The sequence below is a fragment of the Nomascus leucogenys genome, chromosome 16 (genome assembly GCF_006542625.1).
Source record: "Nomascus leucogenys isolate Asia chromosome 16, Asia_NLE_v1, whole genome shotgun sequence".
Taxonomy (NCBI): Eukaryota; Metazoa; Chordata; class Mammalia; order Primates; family Hylobatidae; genus Nomascus; species Nomascus leucogenys.
The window spans coordinates 87,578,734-87,599,601 of record NC_044396.1 but is presented as its reverse complement, the minus strand read 5'-3'; the positions used below and the strand labels follow the sequence as shown (position 1 = coordinate 87,599,601).

At 37.4% G+C, this 20,868-nt stretch overlaps 1 protein-coding gene across 5 annotated transcripts in view; it reads right to left on the bottom strand.

Annotated features, from left to right (window-relative positions):
• The window catches only part of KHDRBS3 (KH RNA binding domain containing, signal transduction associated 3), a 198,097-nt gene that overhangs the window by 131,210 nt on the left and 46,019 nt on the right, over positions 1–20,868 (bottom strand). For all 5 annotated transcript variants that reach the window (XM_030795399.1, XM_030795394.1, XM_030795395.1 and 2 more), the window contains one exon: positions 3,711–3,829. In XM_030795399.1, coding sequence (XP_030651259.1) covers positions 3,711–3,829 — 119 coding nt within the window. The remainder of the gene's footprint in view (positions 1–3,710; positions 3,830–20,868) is intronic.

Genomic DNA, 20,868 nt, shown 5'->3' with positions numbered 1-20,868 from the left:
TCAAGATAAAAGACTTCCAGTGCAAAATAAATCTAAGATGGCCAACACTTAGAAGACGTAGAAATTAGTAGACAGAGATGTTCAAGGACCTATTTAACCATACTCAGTGACAGAGAGGAAAATAACACTTGCAATGAATTAAAAAATAGAAAATCCCAACAGAGAAAAACATATTTTTACATACAGTGATTCAAACATAAATTCTGAAACAGATAATTACGATTCCTGATATAAAAAAATTACTTGGTGGGTTAATTGCAAAATGAAGACAGAAAGGAATCAATGAGTTTAAGATATAGCAGTAAAAGTTATAAAATCTGAAGGACAGGAAAAAGAAACAGAGCCACAGAAACCTCTGTGAGGGTGACAAAAGGCTGAAATATGTGTAACTGAAATCTCAAAAGAATGAGAGGGGAATCGATCAGAAAAATAACTGAAGTAGTAACTGAAATATTATGATAAAATGTACAAATCCTTTTAAAAACAAATTTTCACAAAAGATGCCGTAGGAAATCTGCCTAGTGTCATACCAAAGATACTGAATTCATTATCAAACTCCAGGCCCAGATTGCTTCACTGGTGAATTCTATCAAATATTTAGGAAGAAGTAACACCAATCTGATATATATTCTCTGAGAAAATGGAAAGAAACACTTCCCCAGTCATTTTATGAAACCAGCATAACACTAACACTAAAATCTGACAAAAATATTATTTTAAAAAATGTATAGGTCAGGCTGTGAGTGGTGGCTCCTGCCTGTAATCCCAGCACTTTGGGAGGCAGAGGTGGGTAAATCACATTAGGCCAGCTTGGTCAACATGGAGAAACCTCATCTCTACCAAAAATACAAATGTTAGCCAGGTGTGGTGGTGCATGTCTGTAATCCCAGCTACTCAGGAGACTGGGGCATGAGAATCACTTGAACCCAGGAGATAGAGGTTGCAGTGAGTCGAGATTGCGTGACTGCACTACGGCCTGGGCAACAGAGCAAGATTCTGTCTCAAAAAAAAAAAAAAAAAAAAGTATAGGTCAGTATCACCCATTAAAATAAGATGCAAATGAATCCAGCACTATATAAAACAGAAAATATGTCAATATTAAGTAGGGCTTAACCCAAGAATACAAAGAAGGTTTTAGTTTTAAAAATCAATCATTAAAATCTACCATATAAACAGTGTAGAGAAACACCTTGTGTTTATTTCAAGAGATGCGGAAAAAGCATTCAAAAAAATTTACTACCCACTGAGGATCAGAACTCTCAGTAAAACTGAAGTAGAAGCGAACTTCCTCTACCTAGCAAATGAAATCTACCAAAAAAAAACCTGTAACTAATATTGTTCTTAATGCTAAAATAACTGCATGCTTTCCTCCTTGATTAGAAACAGGAATAATTTCTACTCTCCTCACTTGTCTTTGGCATTATACTGGAGATACTAGCCAAAATAATGCAAGTAAAATAATAAGATGTATAAAAACTGGAAAGGGAGAAGTGAACTATTTAAGCAAATGGTATAATGATGTGCATGACAAATCCTAAGAAATCTACAAAATAACTTACTAGAATAAGTGAATTTAAATTTAGCAAGGTAGCAGAAGACATGGTTAATATACAAAAAATTATTATTAGAAAGAAACTGGAAAATAGAAATTTAAAAATATTCAATTTCCAATAGTGTCAACACAAAATATTTAGGAATAAGTTTAACAAAAGACATACAAAACTTCTACCTTAAAAAGTACAAAACGCTGTTGATAGAAATTAAATGGAAGACTCAATATTGTTAAGATGTCAAATCTCCCACAAATTGTTCAACAGCTGCAATGCAATTGCAATTCTAATCCCAGCAGATGGTTTTGTAGTAATTAAGAAAGAAATTCTTAAATTTATATGTAATTGTAAAGGATCTAAAATATCTAAGTAATCCTGAAAAAGAAGGACAAAGGCGGAGGAACTACATTACCTAAACTCATGTCTCACTATGTACAAACCTACAGTAATCAAGACAGTGTGGTACTGGCATAAGGATCCATAAATAGATTGAAAGAAGTGAACTAAAAGCTTAGAAATATACCCCCACTTATATGCTCACCTGATTTTCTCATCAAAGGCACCAAAACAATCAGTGGAGGGAAACATCTTTCAACAAATAGTGCAAGAAAAACTAGATAACCATACGGGAAAAAAGATGAACTTGAGCCTCTATCTCATACCATACACAAAAATTCATTTGAGATATATCATAGACCTAAAAGTAAAAGCTACAATAACACTTTTAGAGAAAATACAGAAGAGTATCTTTATAACTTAGAAAGAACTCTAACATTTCCTTGAGGTTGGCAAAGATTTCAAGATTCAAATACAGGAACAGCCAATAAGGATATGAAAATTGCATAAAATGATCAATCATAAGGGAGATGCAACTTCATACCACAGGAAGATACCAATATACCATCAAAATGGCTAAAATAAAAAGGGCTGACAGCACCAAATACTGATGAGGGTATGAGGCAGCTACAACCTGCACACATTTGTTTGTGGAAATGTTACAAGGTGTAAGTGCTTTGGAAAAAAGTATGACAATTTCTTGTAATACTAAATACACAACAATTTTCAATACTGGGTATTTAATAAAGAGTAACAAACATATCTGGTTATGAAACAACTTGTACAAATAGCAAAGACATGCAATCAACCCAAATCCCTATCAATGACAGGCTGGATAAAGAAAATGTGGTGCATATACACTATGGAATACTATGCAGCCCTAAAGAGGAATGAGATCATGACCTTTGCAGAGACATGGATGGAGCTGGAAGCTATTATCTTCAGCAGACTAACAGAGGAACAGAAAAGCAAACACCACATGTTCACACTTATAAGTGGGAGCTGAACAATGAGAACACATGGACACAGGGAGGGGAACAACACACAGTGGGGCCTGTCATGGGGGCAGCGGGAGGGAGAGCATCAGGATAAATAGCTAATGCATGTGGGGCTTAATACCTAGGTGATGGGGCAAACCACCATGGCACACATTTACCTATGTAACAAACCTGCACGTCCTGCACATGTATCCCAGAACTTAAAACAAAATACAACGTTAAAAAAAGAAAAAGAAAAAGAAACAACTTGTATAAAATGTTCAGAGCAATTTAATTTATAATAACCAAAAAATTAAAAGTGCCTAGACAAATGGATAAACAACAATGATATATTCAGGTAACAGATAATTATTCATCAATAAAAAGAAATGAACTACTAATATACACAACAATATGCAAGAGTCATGTATATGAGCATTCAGAAGAAAGACAAAAGAAAAATAGGATTTAAATAAAATATAAACAATGATATTTTTGAACCTTTATGTACCAAATATTTAACACATTATCTCATTTAATTTTAAATCATCTAACCTCCTATTACAAATGAGGAAACTGAAGTGGAAAGAAGTTGAATAGGTTTCCCAAAGTCACACTGCTAGTTTGACTCAAAAGGATATATTTTCAGGAATCTGTAACTCACACTAAAGTTAAAAGGAAAAGACAGAATGACTAAATTTACTAAGTTTTTAATTAACTTTAAAAGTGTGTGTAGGTGGATGCTAAGAGAAAACATCTCTAAAAACACCAAACAGAATATAAACTAAACATCTGCTTCCCTTTGATTCAGGTTAAAATACCTGCAGTGTAGACCTTACTGTCTTACCTTAGGGAACTGTTTTACAGGAATTAACACTTTCTGTCCCAGTTTCATGTTCTTATTAATCACCACATCGATGTACTTTTCTTCATCCTTGCCTTCTCCTTTTTGAAACTTTTCTATTTCTGTGGAGGCAAAAAGATAACCATGAAGTGTACGACTCAGAAATGCAGGGGTTGGGTGTTCTGGTTAGCTCTGTTGTGGCATGAAATCAACTACTACTGAAGTATGGACTATTAAATTGAGGCAATTGTTTTCAAGTACATTTCCTGTTTTATTAATGATTCTTCATAAATGGAATAAATGCATGTATCATGGCTCTACAAAGTCAAATCTCAACTGCTCATACCAACAGAGGAGAACAACAGACCAGATAACAAACACAAAAAAAAGTTACTTCGGGTCTTCTGGATTCCTAGATAAGGCTGATCAAATAAAGAAGAAAAGCCATTAAGTATTCACAGTTCAGTGATACAAAGCGCTGAAACATCCCTAGTTATCAATCTTGCCTGGCTTTTCAAGGCTTCTACAACCAAGAACTGATTCTATGATGGCATTAAACACCCTAGGCAACCTTCCAGTAGCCCACCTCCCCAGTCAAATCTTCCCTCCTTGCATATGACACATATCAACTATATGCTAATGTCTTTACTAATGCTCTTCGCTCTACTTGTTACGATGATTTCACCTTCATCTCCTTTCGAGACTCAACCACATCAAATCTCTTTTTCTGTGCAAGTGTTTCTTTCCTCAATGGGGCGGCAAGAATGGAAGAATCAATCACTCTCACCTTGATACTCACAAAGCACTTTACGTGCAACTCTACTACTACCCTTAGATGGAAAAAAAAAATATGCTACCTCTCCCTCTGGAACATAAATTTCTCTTAGGTAAAATCTATTTATTCACTCATAAATATCTTAAACTAAGCAAGTTCCAGATCCTATAAAATTTTAGCATAAAGTTTCATTCACCCTATGGCCCACAGTATTTGGTTGCACAAGAGACACAAAATTAGGTGCTTGCATGACTGCTGAATGAATGAGTATGTGAACTGTTACCTCCAAGGACCAACCTATAGACACCCAGGTTCAGAGAAGGATAAAAGCCTGGAGAAGGTATCAAAGACGGTATCAGCTGTACAAAGGAATATACATATTTATCCATTTTGCTTGTTAAGCTAGGAACATTTAAGAATTTAATACGTGCCATCCCTGAACAACATATCTCACGTTCATGACATAATTCAATCCTCAAGACAGATGACAAAGAGGAGGTTCAAAGAGGTGACTTCACAATAAATGGCAAAGGTAAGATTTATCCTCAGGTTTGTTTGGCTCCAAAGACAAGGTGCCTGTGCAGTCTCTCCCACCATTTTTATGTCATATCAGAAAAAAAAGTAAGAAAGATTTTTACAGTATCTTGGGACAAATGAAAGATTTATTAAGCTAGAGGCTTTGAGCCTGGGGCTTCTGTCACCACTGAAACAGCCAGTGGGCTTCATAGTACCACGGAGGAGCTTTCACTCCATCATAATATGCAGCCTCCTATTTCTAACTAAATGATTGTCTATTAAAAGGTTTTGAATGAGCAACAAAGAATTATTACAATTTTAAAGACACTAAATGGGACATAAAATTCTAAGATTCTCGTCTCAGATCTGCTAATAATTGTCTTCACAATTAGAAAAAAGTACATCAGTTAGGATGCAGGTTCTTCAAGTTCAAAATGAGAAAAGGGAACTAGAATATCCAATGATTTAGTTCTAAAACCTTAGGATCTCATGTGACTTACAAATGCTGACAAAGCCTCTCACTCCTTGATGAAACTTTGGTCACTAACAGTAAGCAAGGTGCTTTCCTGAGTTCTGTGAGTCATTATAGCAAATTACCAAACCTGAGGAAGGATCCTGGAGCCTCCAAATTTGTAGTTAGGCAGAAATCTGGGTAGCCCGGGCATTACACTGTGGCTGGCATCTGAAGTGGAGGCAGTCTTGTGGGATTAAGCCCTTGATCTGTGGGGAGGGCAGGAGGCCTGATGCTAACTCCTGCAGTTAGCTTCAGAATTGAATTATTGGATACACAGCTGGCATCAGAGAATTGGTTAGTGTCTGAAAACACTATACAATAGGGATTAACAGTGATGAGGTGGGGGAGACGGAAGGAAGCAGGGTAGAAACTGAAGATAAGAAAGGATGGCTAAGAGAAGGAAACAGCAAATTACATCTGCAGCTTCTAATCAAAGCTTCCAAGAAGAGATAAAGACTAAGTCACCAAAAAAATGAATTTGTCATTTTGTCTGTTTTCTTGTACTACACTATGTTTTGATCCTGAAAAATTAATTCTAAGTGGAATCTGTAAAGGAAAATATACACAGAAATAGAAGAGTACCTTTAATTTTATTGATTTTTTTCTATAAAAAAATACACGCACATGGTAACAATTTAAAACAATATGACAGGATATAAAATTTTTTTTAAGGTTTCTCCTATCACTTCAACTCCAGAAATAATTATAATCAACTATTTTTATATAGTCTTGCAGAAATTTTCCACGAATAGAATAGACACACACACACACACACACAGTTTGAAAACTGTAGCACCAATGGTATAAATGAGCTACATTGGTTTTGTTTTCTTCAGTAAAGAGCAGTAAGTCTCACATCAGCTGCACCGAGTATAACAATTCATGACTTCAGCTTTAATAAGAAGAAAATAAATCCCACCTTTCATTATCTATTTACGCAATAATTAGAAATACCTTTGGCATAGTTAGAAGATTCAACAAAATCAGGTACACTGAAACGTCCTAAAATTTGTTTTTGTATGGTATGTGTATGGGTGTCAAAATAGATTCAACTGTCTCCTTTTCAATTAACAAAGTAGTTTAGTAATTGTTGAAAACTCACACCAGATGCACAATATTTAAATCCATAAATTCAGAATTCCACATGTTCTTCTTTGTGTCAGTGTTATTTAACATTTTGATGTAAGAAAATCATACAGGTAAGCTTTTAAAAATTAGGAATTACGTATTTTATCACCTATTACAGTTTAAGATCATCTATTATTTTAAAAAGGAAAATGAAAGAAAATCTATATAAAATATCTAATTTCCTCTCTACATATACACAGCATCCTACAAATCTTAAGTTGCTAGAATGCACTGTTTCTATCTTAAATTTTGAATGATGTAGGAATATTTTAAGATTTTTTTAAAATTTTTTAAGTCTGATGCCATATCACAAGCATGTAGGTTTGCATTTAACAGGCCTAAAGCACCACACAACAATGCAAAGAGCCCTGAGCCCCATCGCGCGAGTCAAACAGACCTGGTTTAAATCATGAATGCTGTACTTTTCTCAGGCCCTTGTGCCTTCCAATATACAATTCAAAACGGGTTGAAACTTTTCTTGTTTTTAGCAGATGCTGTTCAATCAACAATTTTTATTTTCTACTTGAATGAGGATTATAAGTAGCTTAATTTTTTTTGAAATCCAGAAATACACAAAATGGTGAATTGTACATAATGCACAAAAATGGAGAATTGTACAAAATTATCCATGAAATCTTGAGACATCTGTCTCAAGGATTTATGCTTGTCCCTAACTGCAAGTTGCATATCCAAAAACCCCTGCTACTATCCCTGTCACCTTCCCCGAGGGAGGAAAGATGCTTGAGATCCACCAAGATGGATGTGACCCTCTAGTTAACTGTAGCAAAGTGAGGCCACCAATAGAGAAAACCCAATCAGATTTTCAAGGACGAATGCATAGGGGATTTGACTTTCACTAATCCCCAGATTACATTTGGTACCAAACAGCTTAAGGTACCAATACCATCTCCTAGCTCAGAAATAATAAGCAAATGTGTGATTAAAGTTTTAGATAATGTAGGGGATTAAAATGCTATGTTTTCAAACCATGTACACCAAACTTCTCTCACTGCGGAATTCTTGTTTTCAGTAATAATATCTGTATTGTTTTTTGTTTGTTCATTTGTTTTGCTTTGATCTAGTACAGAACATCCTAAAAAATGGCCTCTTTTGCTTTTTAAGGTACCAGATATACTAAAGTCCAGTAATCTACTAAAAATAGCTAAATAATCTTTGGATTTAAATAAGTTAAGTTTCCAATACAAAAATTTTAGTAATGTAAAACTTTTAAAGTAGCTTCATTTCTCTCATATAGTCAAACACACAGATTATCATTTTTCCTTTGTTCTAGCAACCTCATGTCTAGAAATTTAACCTACATATATACTTAGATAGATGTGGAATATTACACACAAAATTATCCACTACAGCATTGTCTTTAATAGCAAAACACTGGGAACCACCTAAGTATCTATCAACAGGTGCTGGGTAAGTAGGCTAGAGCACACGCTGGAATAAAATACTGCACAAAATGAGGAAACTTCATGTTCTGATAGTCAAAGATCGGTACCAAATGCACTGTTTACTTACACATACACACACACACACACACACACACAGTATGTATGAAAAAAATGTTTAATTTACTTATATACACACAGAAAACACCTCCCTATTGATATATAGTTTTACATCATGTAGCGGCGTTACAGTCAACATATATGACAGCAGTCTTGTAAGATTATAATGAAGCTGAAAAATTCCTACTGCCTAGTAATGGCTTAGCTGTGGTAACCTCGCAGCACAAAGCATTACATGTTTGTGGCAATGACGGTGTGAACAAACCTTCCATGCAGCCAGATGTATAAAAGTGTGCAGTAATGACCCAGTCCTTCATATTTACTCACCACTCAACCAATGACTCACCCAGAGAAACTTCCAGTTCCACAAGCTCCACTCATGGTAAGTGTCCTATGCAAGTACTCCATGTTTTATCTTTTGCAATGTATTTTTATTGTGCTTTTTCTATGTTTAGATACACAAAATACCACTGTGTTACAACTGCCTACAGTACTCAGTATGGTAACATGTACTCTGGCTTTGCAGCATGCTGTCTAGGTTTGTGGCCTAGCAGCAACAGGCTATATCACCTAGCCTATGTGTACAGCAAGCAGGCTGCACCATCCAGGTGTGTTTAAGTGCAATCTATCATGGTCCACAACAACAAAATCATCTAAGGATGCATTTCTCAGAACACACATCCCCGTGGTTAAGCAACAAAAGACGGTATAAGAAACTAGTTATCTATTTGGCCTGGAGAGAACAAAGTAGATAGGGTACAGAAATACTTTTCACTGTATCTCTTTTTGCACTGCTTTAAATCTCTGAAGCATGTGAATATTTTACCCATCTAAAATGGCATGAAGGGGCCAGGAAAGGAAAAGAAAAAGAGACTAATATGGTAGCCTGATGGGGCTACAGACTGCACACAGGAAAGCAGTTAATTTGTGGTGACACGGCAGGAATGGCCAAAGCAAACAGACACTCTGAGCTCACTTCTCCCTCCTGCCAAGCTTCTGCTAGTGACCACTAGTGGATAGCTCTTAATCCAGCTCAAAGCCAGAGGAAAATATATCTATGATACAGGTCTTGTACCATGCATATCAGCCTCTGGGCACAGAGCAGAGTAGGGAAGGGTGGAAAGAGGACCTGATAGGGCAAAAACAAAAAAAAATCAACATCAACAACAATAAAACTCCAACCCTTCATCTTTAGCAAACACAAGGAATTTTTTTTTTTTTTTTGAGATGGAGTCTCGCTCTGTTGCCCAGGCTGCAGTGCAGTGGCGCGATCTCAGCTCACTGCAAGCTCCACCTCCTGGGTTCACGCCATTCTCCTGCCTCAGCCTCACGAGTAGCTGGGACTACAGGTGCCCGCCACCACGCCTGGCTAATTTTTTTGTATTTTTAGTAGAGATGGGGTTTCACCGTGTTAGCCAGGATGGTCTCGATTTCCTGACCTCGTGATCCTCCCGCCTTGGCCTCCCAAAGTGCTGGGATTACAGGCATGAGCCACCATGCCCGGCCCCACAAGGAATCTTTAAAAGGAATTTCTAATACCTCTTTTACATACAAAAGTGTCTATCTGGGCTCACCACACATAAATTTACACAGCAAAATATTGAAAAATAATGAAAATTATTTTAGAGGTCACTTATACCAGTAGTAATTAAATTATAATTATTACTTTGTTGATGATGACTCACAAAGTACAGGGCTGTTTGTTTGACTTAAATTATCTCTTTATCCTAACAAATATATGATCTGTCGCCTGCATTTTACAGAGTGAGATCCTGAGGACTGAAATGGTTAAGAAGTTTGCAAAGGTTAGAGGGCTAATAGCACAGTCAGAATTCAAATCTAGATATATCTGACGTCAGGCCCATACCTTTTATTTTTTTAAATTGTTACAAAAAAACACAAAATTTATAGTCTTAACCATTTTTAAGTGTGCCGTTCAGTCCATCCACACTGTTGTGCAACAGATGTCCAGAACTTTTCTGTCTCGCACAAGTGAAACCCTATGCACATTAAACACTCCCCATTTTCCCTCCCCCCCAGCCCTTGGTAACCACCATTCTATTTCGTTTATATAAATGTGACTGCGTAGCTGTGTCATATAAGAGGAATCATACAGTATTTGTCTTTCCATGCTTGGCTTATTTCACTTAGCATAATGCCCTCAAGGCTCATCCATGGGGCAGCATGTGGCAGTATCTCCTTACTTTTGAAGGCGGAATAATATTCCACTGCAGCTATGTAACACATTTGGTTTATCCATTCATCAGCTGACAGACATTTGGAGTGTTTCCACCTCTTAGCTACTGTGAATAATTAAAGACTACACCCTTTAATTTCTTTTCCTTCTTTCCTGAAGTGAGATGTGAAAATGTTCTAAAGCTGTAAATCACAAGTATTGGACGTTTTTAACGTGGCCACACCTGCTTATCCCTTCACTTTATTCTCCTACAGCCAAGTGATTCTGTGTATACAGAACAGCTTGAAATTACAGAACCTCAGTACTGGTGATCTTTAGTGAGCTCTCAAAGTGGACTTAAAGGAAAGGCTGAAGGAACTTTGTGTGATATCAGGGACAGTTCTAGGTCCAAATCCAAATGAAAATACACATTCCAGTAATGTCAAAATAAGCAAATTACAGAGTTAAGTGAGTACAAAGGAGTCACACAGAAGCAATCTTTGCATAAAGTAGATGAAGGAAAAAAAAAAAAAAGAGGGGCAGAGGAGACATGACTAAGGCTCTTTAGTTGCTGAAGCCTAAGATGATTAAATCAAAAAATACTCTCAGGTCCTGCATGGTTATCCCCTAATGTAACCGGTCAATTTCCATGGTTTTAAGTTAAGGTAAAAATTGGTACTCTGGCCCCCAAAATTGAAGAGATAAAAATAATGGCAAAAGGGTTCACTTTCTGCATCCAAGACACCTTTTGAACACTGCTGATTGTTGAATTCTTAACTGCTAAGTAATAAGAAGAACTTTCTCAGTAAAAAAAAAAACTAAAACATAAAACCTCAGAGAGTAAGAGTCTTGGAAATAATGCAGCCAGACTCCAACTGCTTGAGTTTGAATCCCTGCTATGGTACTTAATTATATGGCTGTCAGAAAGTAATTTAATCTAAGTCACAATTTCCTCATCAAAGAAATGTAGAAATAACAGCGTCTGCCCCATAGGGTTTTTATGAGGATTAAATAATTTAATATTTGCAAAGAACAACAATACCTGGTCCACTTAAGTTCTATATAGGCATTTGCCAAATACTGTACATGATTACACTAGACAGTAAGTTCTTGAGGGGTGAGATTTTATCTAATTTAACTTTGTATCTCTTGAGCAACCTAGAAATTGCAAGTTGTGTCCAGCTCTTTTTTTATCTTTTTTTGAGAGGGAGTCTCGCTCTGTCGCCCAGGCTGGAGTACAGTGGCACAATCTCTGCTCACTGCAAGCTCTGCCTCCCAGGTTCACGCCATTCTCCTGCCTCAGCCTCCTGAGTAGCTGGGACTACAGGCGCCCACCACCGCGCCCGGCTAACTTTTTGTATTTTTAGTAGAGACGGGGTTTCACCCTGGTCTCGATATCCTGACCTCGTGATCCACCTGCCTCGGCCTCCCAAAGTGCTGGGATTACAGGCGTGAGCCACCGCACCCGGCCTCCAGCTCTTAATTAAAACATCAACTTCCCCTTCACCCCACAGATGAACTGATAATATCCTTCACAATGACCTGTTTTGCTGTATAAAACCTGTACCACAACAGAGTATATTTTCATATACTAATTGTTCACACTTCCTGTGCCCAACAACAAGATGACAAGATGGTAAGCTCATGGAAGGTTAAGAACATCTATTTATTCATTTTTGTTATATTCTAACACTTAGCATAGTGATTTAGGATAAGGGCTGCACAAATGGTTACTAAATGGTTGAATAAATGAATGAATGAATGTTTAAAATAATTTAAAGGAGTATAGTGAGTTTGTAAAGAGCTAGCTAGCAGTCACTGCTGAAAAGTGCTCTTCTAAAAACTGTAACTTGTTTTATAAGAGCTATTAATGGAAGTTCATAAAAGGGTCAGAAAACAACTGAATAATTCAAATCAGCCTGCACCATGACCTACTAGTGTGGAAATTAATAAAATCAAGAGAGTTTACCCCCCACCCACTTTTCCAAACACCTTAACTCTTGTGTAAAGTTTAATTAAGGACAGGCATTGGCCCGAATCTATAATAAAATGAGAAGCTCATATAAGATGCTCAACATTCAGAAATCTATTTCAAAATAGTACAACAGTCCAGCTGGAGTATTTAAATTGTTTTTAAAAGAAATATAAAGAGTATTTACAGCCATTGTAAATTCTATTGGACAAATTACTAAAATGTTACTGCAGCTGCTAATCTGAAAAGGAATTTTTTAACCTCCAACATGACAAATGTTTTCACTAAAGAATTATTTTATTTAAGCAATCCAAACCTAACTGAATACCCATTACATTCAAACCAGAGTGGAACACACTATAACTACCCAAACTAGATTGATTCATACAGTGCCTCATCTTGCAAATAATATTCCATGAACAAATGGCACAGCAGAGTAGAGACACCTATCACTGTCTAATAAGGACAAATAAGCTCATCATAAATACGCATAAATATACCATCTAGGGAGAAAGAAACACTGGATACTCTAAATATTACAAATGCTTGGAAAACTGATTTTTATAAACACAGAGCAGGGTCGGGTGCGGTGGCTCACGCCTGTAATCCCAGCACTTTGGGAGGCCAAGGCAGGCGGATCACGAGGTCAGGAGATGGAGACCATCCTGGCTAACACTGTGAAACCCTGTCTCTACTAAAAACACACAAAAAATAGCCTGGCATGGTGGCGGGTGCCTGTAGCCCCAGCTACTCGGGAGGCTGAGGCAGGAGAATGGCGTGAACCCAGCAGGCAGAGCTTGCAGTGAGCCCAGATCGTGCCACTGCACTCCAGCCTGGGCGACAGAGCAAGACACTGTCTCAAAAAAAAAAAAGAGCAAATATTTGTAAGTAAAATGTCCTTAAATATACATACAACACATAAGATTAAAACATACACAGGAGAAAATGACAGTCAAATTTCCAAAAAGGAAGACAAGAGGCAACGAAAGGAAGCATAATAATGAGGAGGATGGAGAGGAGGAGAAATTAATTAACTACCCATCATGGCTAATTAACGAAAATATTACAATGATATCAGCAGCTGGAATTTATTTAATGACTATCTTCCAAGTAGACAATCTCTGTAACACTGCTGCAAAGTAGATACAATGTTCATTTACAGAAAGGAGATGACTATTTATAGACATCCAGTGACTAAGCTAGAGTCCCACATCCAACAGAGATTCAGGATTCCAGCCCCAGGTTATGATTCCTATGTCCATGCTTCCTCTACTTTCTTAGTATTACTGTAGCAGAGAGATCTTGATTTGGGGTGAGAAAAAATGTTTTAGATTATTATATTTTGGGGAAACTCACCAAGTTATTACAAGTATCAAAAGAAATGTCTAAGGAAGTGCTCTGAAACTGCAACATACAAAGCAGAGGTTTATTTAAAATAAAATTCCTAATTTGTGATGGTTTATTTATACTGTTAAAAAAAAGAGGGGGAGGGGGGAGGCCAGTACACTGAGATGGCTCCGGAGCTTTGGGTTCATACGGAAGCAAACTGAAACCCAACTCAGAGTGAATGGCCACACACTAGGAAGAGAAAACTTCAGCTTAACCAATGAGAAACCACCAACTAACCTGGAACTAGAGACTACCAACCAAAAACCACCAACTGGCCAGGTGCAGTGGCTTAAGCCTGTAATCCCAGAACTTTGGGAGGCCAAGGTGGGTGTGTCATTAGGTCAGGAGATCGAGACCATCTTGGCCAAAGTGGTGAAACCCCATCTCTACTAAAAATATAAAAAGTAGCAGGGCATGGTGGCGTGTGCCTAGAGTCCCAGCTACTCAGGAGGCTAAGGCAGGAGAATCACTTGAACCCAAGAGGTGGAGGTTGCAGTGAGCCGAGATTACGCCACTGCACTCTAGCCTGGGCGACAGAGCAAGACTCCATCTCAAAAACAGCACCATCAACTATCCTCTAAATAGGGAATTTCCACGTTAATCGATCAAATATTTTCTTTGTCTTGCTTTTACAAACACTTTATAAAAGTTCTGCCCTCACTCTCCTTTGGTGAAACCCTGAACCACTTGAGCTCCGATGCTGCCCAATTCACGTCTGCTCAGATAAAGGCATTACAATTTCAATGTGCCTAGCCAGGCACTGTGGCTAACATCTGTAATTATGGTACTTTGAGAGGCTAAGGAAAGAGAATCACTTGATCCCAGGAGTTCAAGACAGCCTGGACAATGTCTCTACAAAAAATAAAAATAATTAGGCATGGTAGTGCATGCCTGTAGTCCCAGCTACTCTGGAAGCTGAGGCAGGAGAATTGCTTGAGCCCAGGAGGTCAAGGCTGTAGTGACCTATGCCTAAACTACTGCACTCCAGCCTGGACAAAGAGAGAGACTCATGTCTTTAAGAAAAAAAAAAAAAAACAGGAAAAAGAAAATTTTAATGTACCTAAGTTTATCTCTCAACAGCTCTTATCTTATAAAACGGATTTCAAGAAGAATTTGTGACACCAAAATGATTCCAGAGAACCAAATCCAGATACATTTAAAAATTCCAAACACTACTCAGAATTATTAAAATTTTGTAAAATTCTTAAAACAAATGCTACCAGTGTAGCATTTGTCACATTAATTTCTCCTTAATTATATGTAGTCATTCACAAAATGAAAGGCATTATAACAGGAAGAGAAACACAAAGATAAGACATAGTCATTCAATGCCTCAATGAGATAAAAATGTATCCCTTAAACAAGGGGAAGTACTCAAAGGTCTTCACAAATGAGTAGGTTACTGGATTTTGGTACTATATTCTAACAATTTTAAATAAATTCGTAAATTTCATAGGTTTGTTAAAATTTTAAAACAATAAGAACCAAAGAGTAGAAATTGAAGATGGGATGTTCCCTAAAACTGGTAGAAGGAATCTAACAAGTTGAATAATTATCATATTCTAGACACTATACTGGAGGCTTTATAAACATTCAGTCCTCATAGAGTGCTGGGACAGAAATTACCACTCCCTTTTTCCCACACCTAATAAATGGCAGAACTAAAGTTCGGTTCCAGCATTGTCCGACTCTCAAAGGTTTTGCTTGTTTCCTCAGATACCAAATTACAAAATGCTGACTTCAAAACAAAATGAAACCTTCCAAGAAACAAGTCAATGAAACAGATTAAGTTTCATCTCCAATAAATATACAGAATTCTATCGGGATAGTCAACTGTATTCATTTAATGACCCTCATTTACTAAGATATGTAAAAGAGGAACTCAAAAACATCATAAATGTACAATAGTACAAACTAAATTACATCATGCTATTATGCACAGTGGTGAGGATGACAAATGACTGAGATTGGGGTTCACCTACAGATTTATTGGTCACAATGGTGAATACTGGTGAATTTCTCTTCTAATGACTCATTTTTATCTGGTAGTCAGGAAAGTTACTGAAACTGGCTAGAAAGACTGGCTAAGTTTCTACTTAAATCAAAAATGGCAAGCAGGAAGATATACCTACACAACAGAAAAAAAGAGGCTAGGAGTTCCTGTCTTCCCAAACAGACCCGTCCGTTAGCTATTCTAAATAATTGAGGATTATTCTTAATACAACCCAATGCGTTTATCAGATAAATAGTAAATCCAGACTAAATGAGGCAACCAGTACACTGGACTAATTCAAGTTAGTAATGACTTAATTCACTAACTTTGGGAAGGAGGGGATGGGAATAACTATTAAAGATTGAAAAAGGAAAATCTACATTTTTAGTTACACCTATGGGTTAAATCACATTTCTCACTTTTAACTGCAAACATCATTAAGTATACTGCAAAAGACCAGCTACCTTAAACAATTATCAGGCTCCAGAGGTCACCAATTAGAATCCTGCAAGGATTTGAATTAAAAAAGGTTTTATGATTAGGTGAAGTAATGATCCAAGAAAGAGATTAGTTCTGTTCAGACTGCACTCATTATAAAACCCATTTCCTTTGTGTGAAGATTCAATGTCTTCCTCATTTATCCCGCTGGCATTATCATACTTTGAGATAGAAATACGACTGTACTAATGATATTCTATAACAACCACATAATACCAGCATCTTATTCTCTATTACTTTCATATCTAGGAGAACTACAAATGAATATTTTCTATTGGGTAGATGTACCATAATACACTGACACTATTTAAAATAAATTAGAAGTAGGATTTATCATTCTATGTGCATAAATTTTTACATCAGTTTCTGAACCAGTCCCTATTTACACAGTAAAGGCTCAGAGTAAATTGAGGGCGGGAAAAGAACCTTAAGACATTAAATCATATTTTCCGTATGATGATATTAAAGGGGGTCACTTTTATATAAAGAATTCTACTCATACTCAATGTTTTTTTCTAAGCCACCTGAAAACGGCCAAACAGGCATAAAACACTTTTTAAAAGCAAAACACAATTACAGCAGAAATATACATCCTGTCAGTTAGATTTAATCATGATAGAAAATTAAGATACTGATGAAAAATCAATTTGCACAGACTTTAATAGTCACAGCCTCTGTGGAAATGAAGTATCTCAGCATAGAGCTATAGAATTACTGAAAATGAGACCTGTCTTCTCATGTCAATTTAAAGACAGGGAGTGTTACGCATACTAGGTCACTCTCCAGACACATTTTATATATTGCTCCGCCTAGAGTCAGATGCTATCTCTTCACAGTGGACATTCCCACTGGGGGTTTCCTTTAAGGGATGTTGTCAAGTTAAATGTAGACATTCACGTTCTGAAGCAAGTTACACGTTAAAAACGTAGGGATTTCGTTAAAAAAATAAATAAGTACACCATGGCCAGTCAATGGCATTTGTTTTCATTTTGTCCTTTGACCATAAAGTGTTTAGTTAAAAAATTACTCATTCTAGAGGGTTCCACTTGCCAAATCTACTGAAAACAGACTGATCTACTTTAGGGCTGAATATACAGATTACTAGTCATTTCACATGGCCTGTCTGGGCAAATGAGACAGAATCAAAGAATAAATACAGACCTTTACTTTGACTACAACTAACAATAAGTACCTTAGATGGATATCTGACTGTCTTCTATTCTCATCTTAAAAACAGGAGGTGGAATAATTTGATGATCTATATTACACATGACTAGCTAAGATAGTAACACTAAGACACGGCCAGGAATCTAGAAAAGTATTCCACTAGATCCGTTTGAAGAATTTGCCGATAATTACAGGAACTACGGTTGCCAGCTCACCAAAGGTCCATGATACATAAACAAATACAGAATATATCTGCAGTCTATTTATTTGGGGTGGGCAGATAATTAGGAAAAAAGATGTCTACAAAGGCTCTATAAAAGAAGCAATAATAGAAAAAAGTTGAAGAGCACTGCCTAGGAAAGCCAGCTGAAATAAACGAAAATGTTTATCCTACAGGATCAACGATTCAGGAGAGAATCAAACTTATAACACAAATAGTTTTGTATATTATGTAAAAAAACAAAAAGGGTTAGATTTTTCAGTAAAAAAACCAATGGTACAATTAGGACCAAAGATAGAAATTATAGAGAAAAGAGGTCCAGTACAAATTACTGAGTTGAAGATTCTAACAATAAATTTGACCAAGGATGGAACTGTCTTTAAAATACTTTAAAGTTCAGCCGGGTGCAGTGGTTCACGCCTGTAATCCGAGCACTTTGGGAGGCCGAGGCGGGAGGATCACAAGGTCAGGAGTTCGAGATCAGCCTGGCCAGTATGGTGAAACCCCGTCTCTACTAAAAATACAAAAATTAACCGGGTGTGATGGCGGGCACCTGTAGTCCCACCTACTTGGGTGGCTGAGGCAGGAGAATTGCTTGAACCCAGGAGGCAGAGGTTGCAGTGAGCCGAGACAGTGCCACTACACTCCAGCCTGGGTGACAGAGCAAGACTCCATCTCAAAAAAAAAAAAAAAGAGGAATGTTACAGAAGGAAGGATCCAATCATCTGATGGAAGGATGGACTTGGAGGTTTCTTTCAACCCTGAGAGTTACACACATTTTTGTCACCTGTCCTGCTGACTAGCTTAGACAGGTAAAACTGTGTGATTCATCATCTTATCCCCAGTCACTAGTTTTGCACCTTGAATAGAACACACATTCAGAAATTTTTGTCGAGTGAATACAACTGAATAAATGATGATATTCTTCATGAAAAAGCATGGTGAGACTTGATGAACATTTAAGAATACCCAAGGTTTGAATGAACAAAAGTGGAAGTCATCTTTCATTTCCACAAACAAGCCATCTATGCCAGTTATTAAGCTGTGGTCTCTTAGCTCCACACCTATCTGCCTATACAGCTGTCCTGGAATGCTGGGTAGAGATTCGGAAAACCTCATTTCTCCTCTGCCAGTGGTTCCCTATGAGGTTCTGCCAACTGGGGATGTGAAGCAGGGGGCCTGTTCCTTCCCACTGTGTTTCCAGTTCCTGGCAGCAGACCAGAGTGATGGTTCTAAATTCTAGCAGTTACAGTGATTTTTTTACCCTACATTCCCAGAACCATGCTCACCATACCTTCTCAGCAAGCCAGGACCCATTTCTTGGAGGTCTAAGTCCCAGCCCTGTGAGGACCCTCTTCAAGTTCCTGAGGTAACAACACTAACGGGGTCTTGGTCCCACTTCCTCTAAATTACTTCTTTTGCTCTTCCAGCCTTGAGGGTGATGGCTTGCTGCTAACCTTTCGTTACTATTTCTGTATCGCTTCAGTACTCCCCATTTGCTTTTTGGGTCAACCAGCACCTGTCTAACCAATTCCTACTATTCAATCCTCTCTGCTAAAATATCTGGCATGATTTCTGTTTACCTGATTGATACACCCTCTTGGTAAATTCCTCAAGTATAGTAGAAAGTACCTGGGGATCAGCAGGCGGGAGGTCTCAAGTATAATATGCCAGATACTATGCTAGCCCTGAAGGAGATCCCTCAAGGGTCCCAAGGGACCACAAGCAGGGCAGGGAAGTGGTAGACAGGCCAAGGTTTTGGAGGACAGACCAAGCCTCAGCACTACAGAACCTCTGGCAATCATGTGGCCTCACTGAGCTCTAGTTTCTCCATGCATAAAAGTGGGGGAAAACACAGGCATGTATGACCCATCCCCAACTCCTAGGGTTGAAAATCACTAATCTAATGGCATTGAGGTCTTTCTAATTTGTTCTCTCTACTTCAATATTGCTTTTCGGAAAACCAAATAGCTAAACTTTTTAAGAACTGTGATGTACTGATGGTTAATAAGGCCCTAAAGAAAAGGCAAGACAAGCTGTCCTGGCATCAGCATATTTTTTTGCAGCATCTCTTTGAGCTGCTGAGAGTGCTTTCTTGCTACTTCTTTGGTCTCGACTACATCTTGAAGAGCTGAGAGCAGAGAATAAGTGAGGTATTGCTATAGTGGTGTGCCTGGTTATTACCCACTCCTCTCCTACTATATATCATCATGATCGCCATCAAAGTTTGAGAAAATGGCATCTATGTAATGACATTAGCATAGATGTTCTCTATACAATGAAGCCATAATGAATATTCCTGGAGGCTAAATTATCTGAGCTAAATGTCTGATTTCCCCTGTGAAAAGCACAGGAAGACAATATAATCTGGGAATATGCAACTGCAGGTGATGTTTACCTTGAGAAGCATACCTATCAGCATTCTAATTTGAGTAGCATAGAGTAAATTTCTATGAATATATAACCATTCAACACATTATTCAGAGGAAAAGTGTTTATCATCTTCAAAACATTTGCTATTCCAAGAACTAATTAAGTTTACAAACTGTGTTGTGAATATCAGAAGGCAGTAGATGTACGAATCATATTGTTAATTATGCCTCTGACAAAGAAACTGTATTACAGGTATTACATACAAATGCTACAACCAGCCAAATTCTTTAAATTCCATGATTTCAAGCTTGGGAACAAATGAAGCCAAAACAGGAGGCATAAAATGAATGTAAAATTAAGTTCCTTAGAGGAAAATGCAAAAATAGCCCTAAGTGACCGTTTAATCGAGCTATTTTGTCACCTGTTTTTGCTTTGGCACTCCCAGAACAGCATATTAACCTACAGCCTCCAGACAAGCACAACTGTCTAGCTTTTTGACACCTGCAGTAAGAGAGTTGAAATTAATAATGATATGGAAAGAGGAGCTTAATTTAGTGAGACATGAAGTAATAAAAACTAATAAGAACATAAGTTCAAATCACAGGCCAGCACTTACTTACAGTATGACACTGAGAAAAAAGCAAAAAGCAAGTCAGAAGGCTCTCGGTCCTCTTGACAATCACCTAGGCAGGCTGAGGTCTACCTCTAGAGTTGTGATTAACAGCACACCTCAAGCGTCATGTCTGGAAACCACACATAAACAAACTCTAACTTACTGCACCCTACACTTCTGCATATTTATGAGAGCCAATAAGAGGTAACAAAAATTTAAATATGAATATAACTAGAATTAAATATGCTGATCACAAAAAAAGATTAAAGTATCATTATAGTAACTCCAAATTCTCTTGACTCAGAAA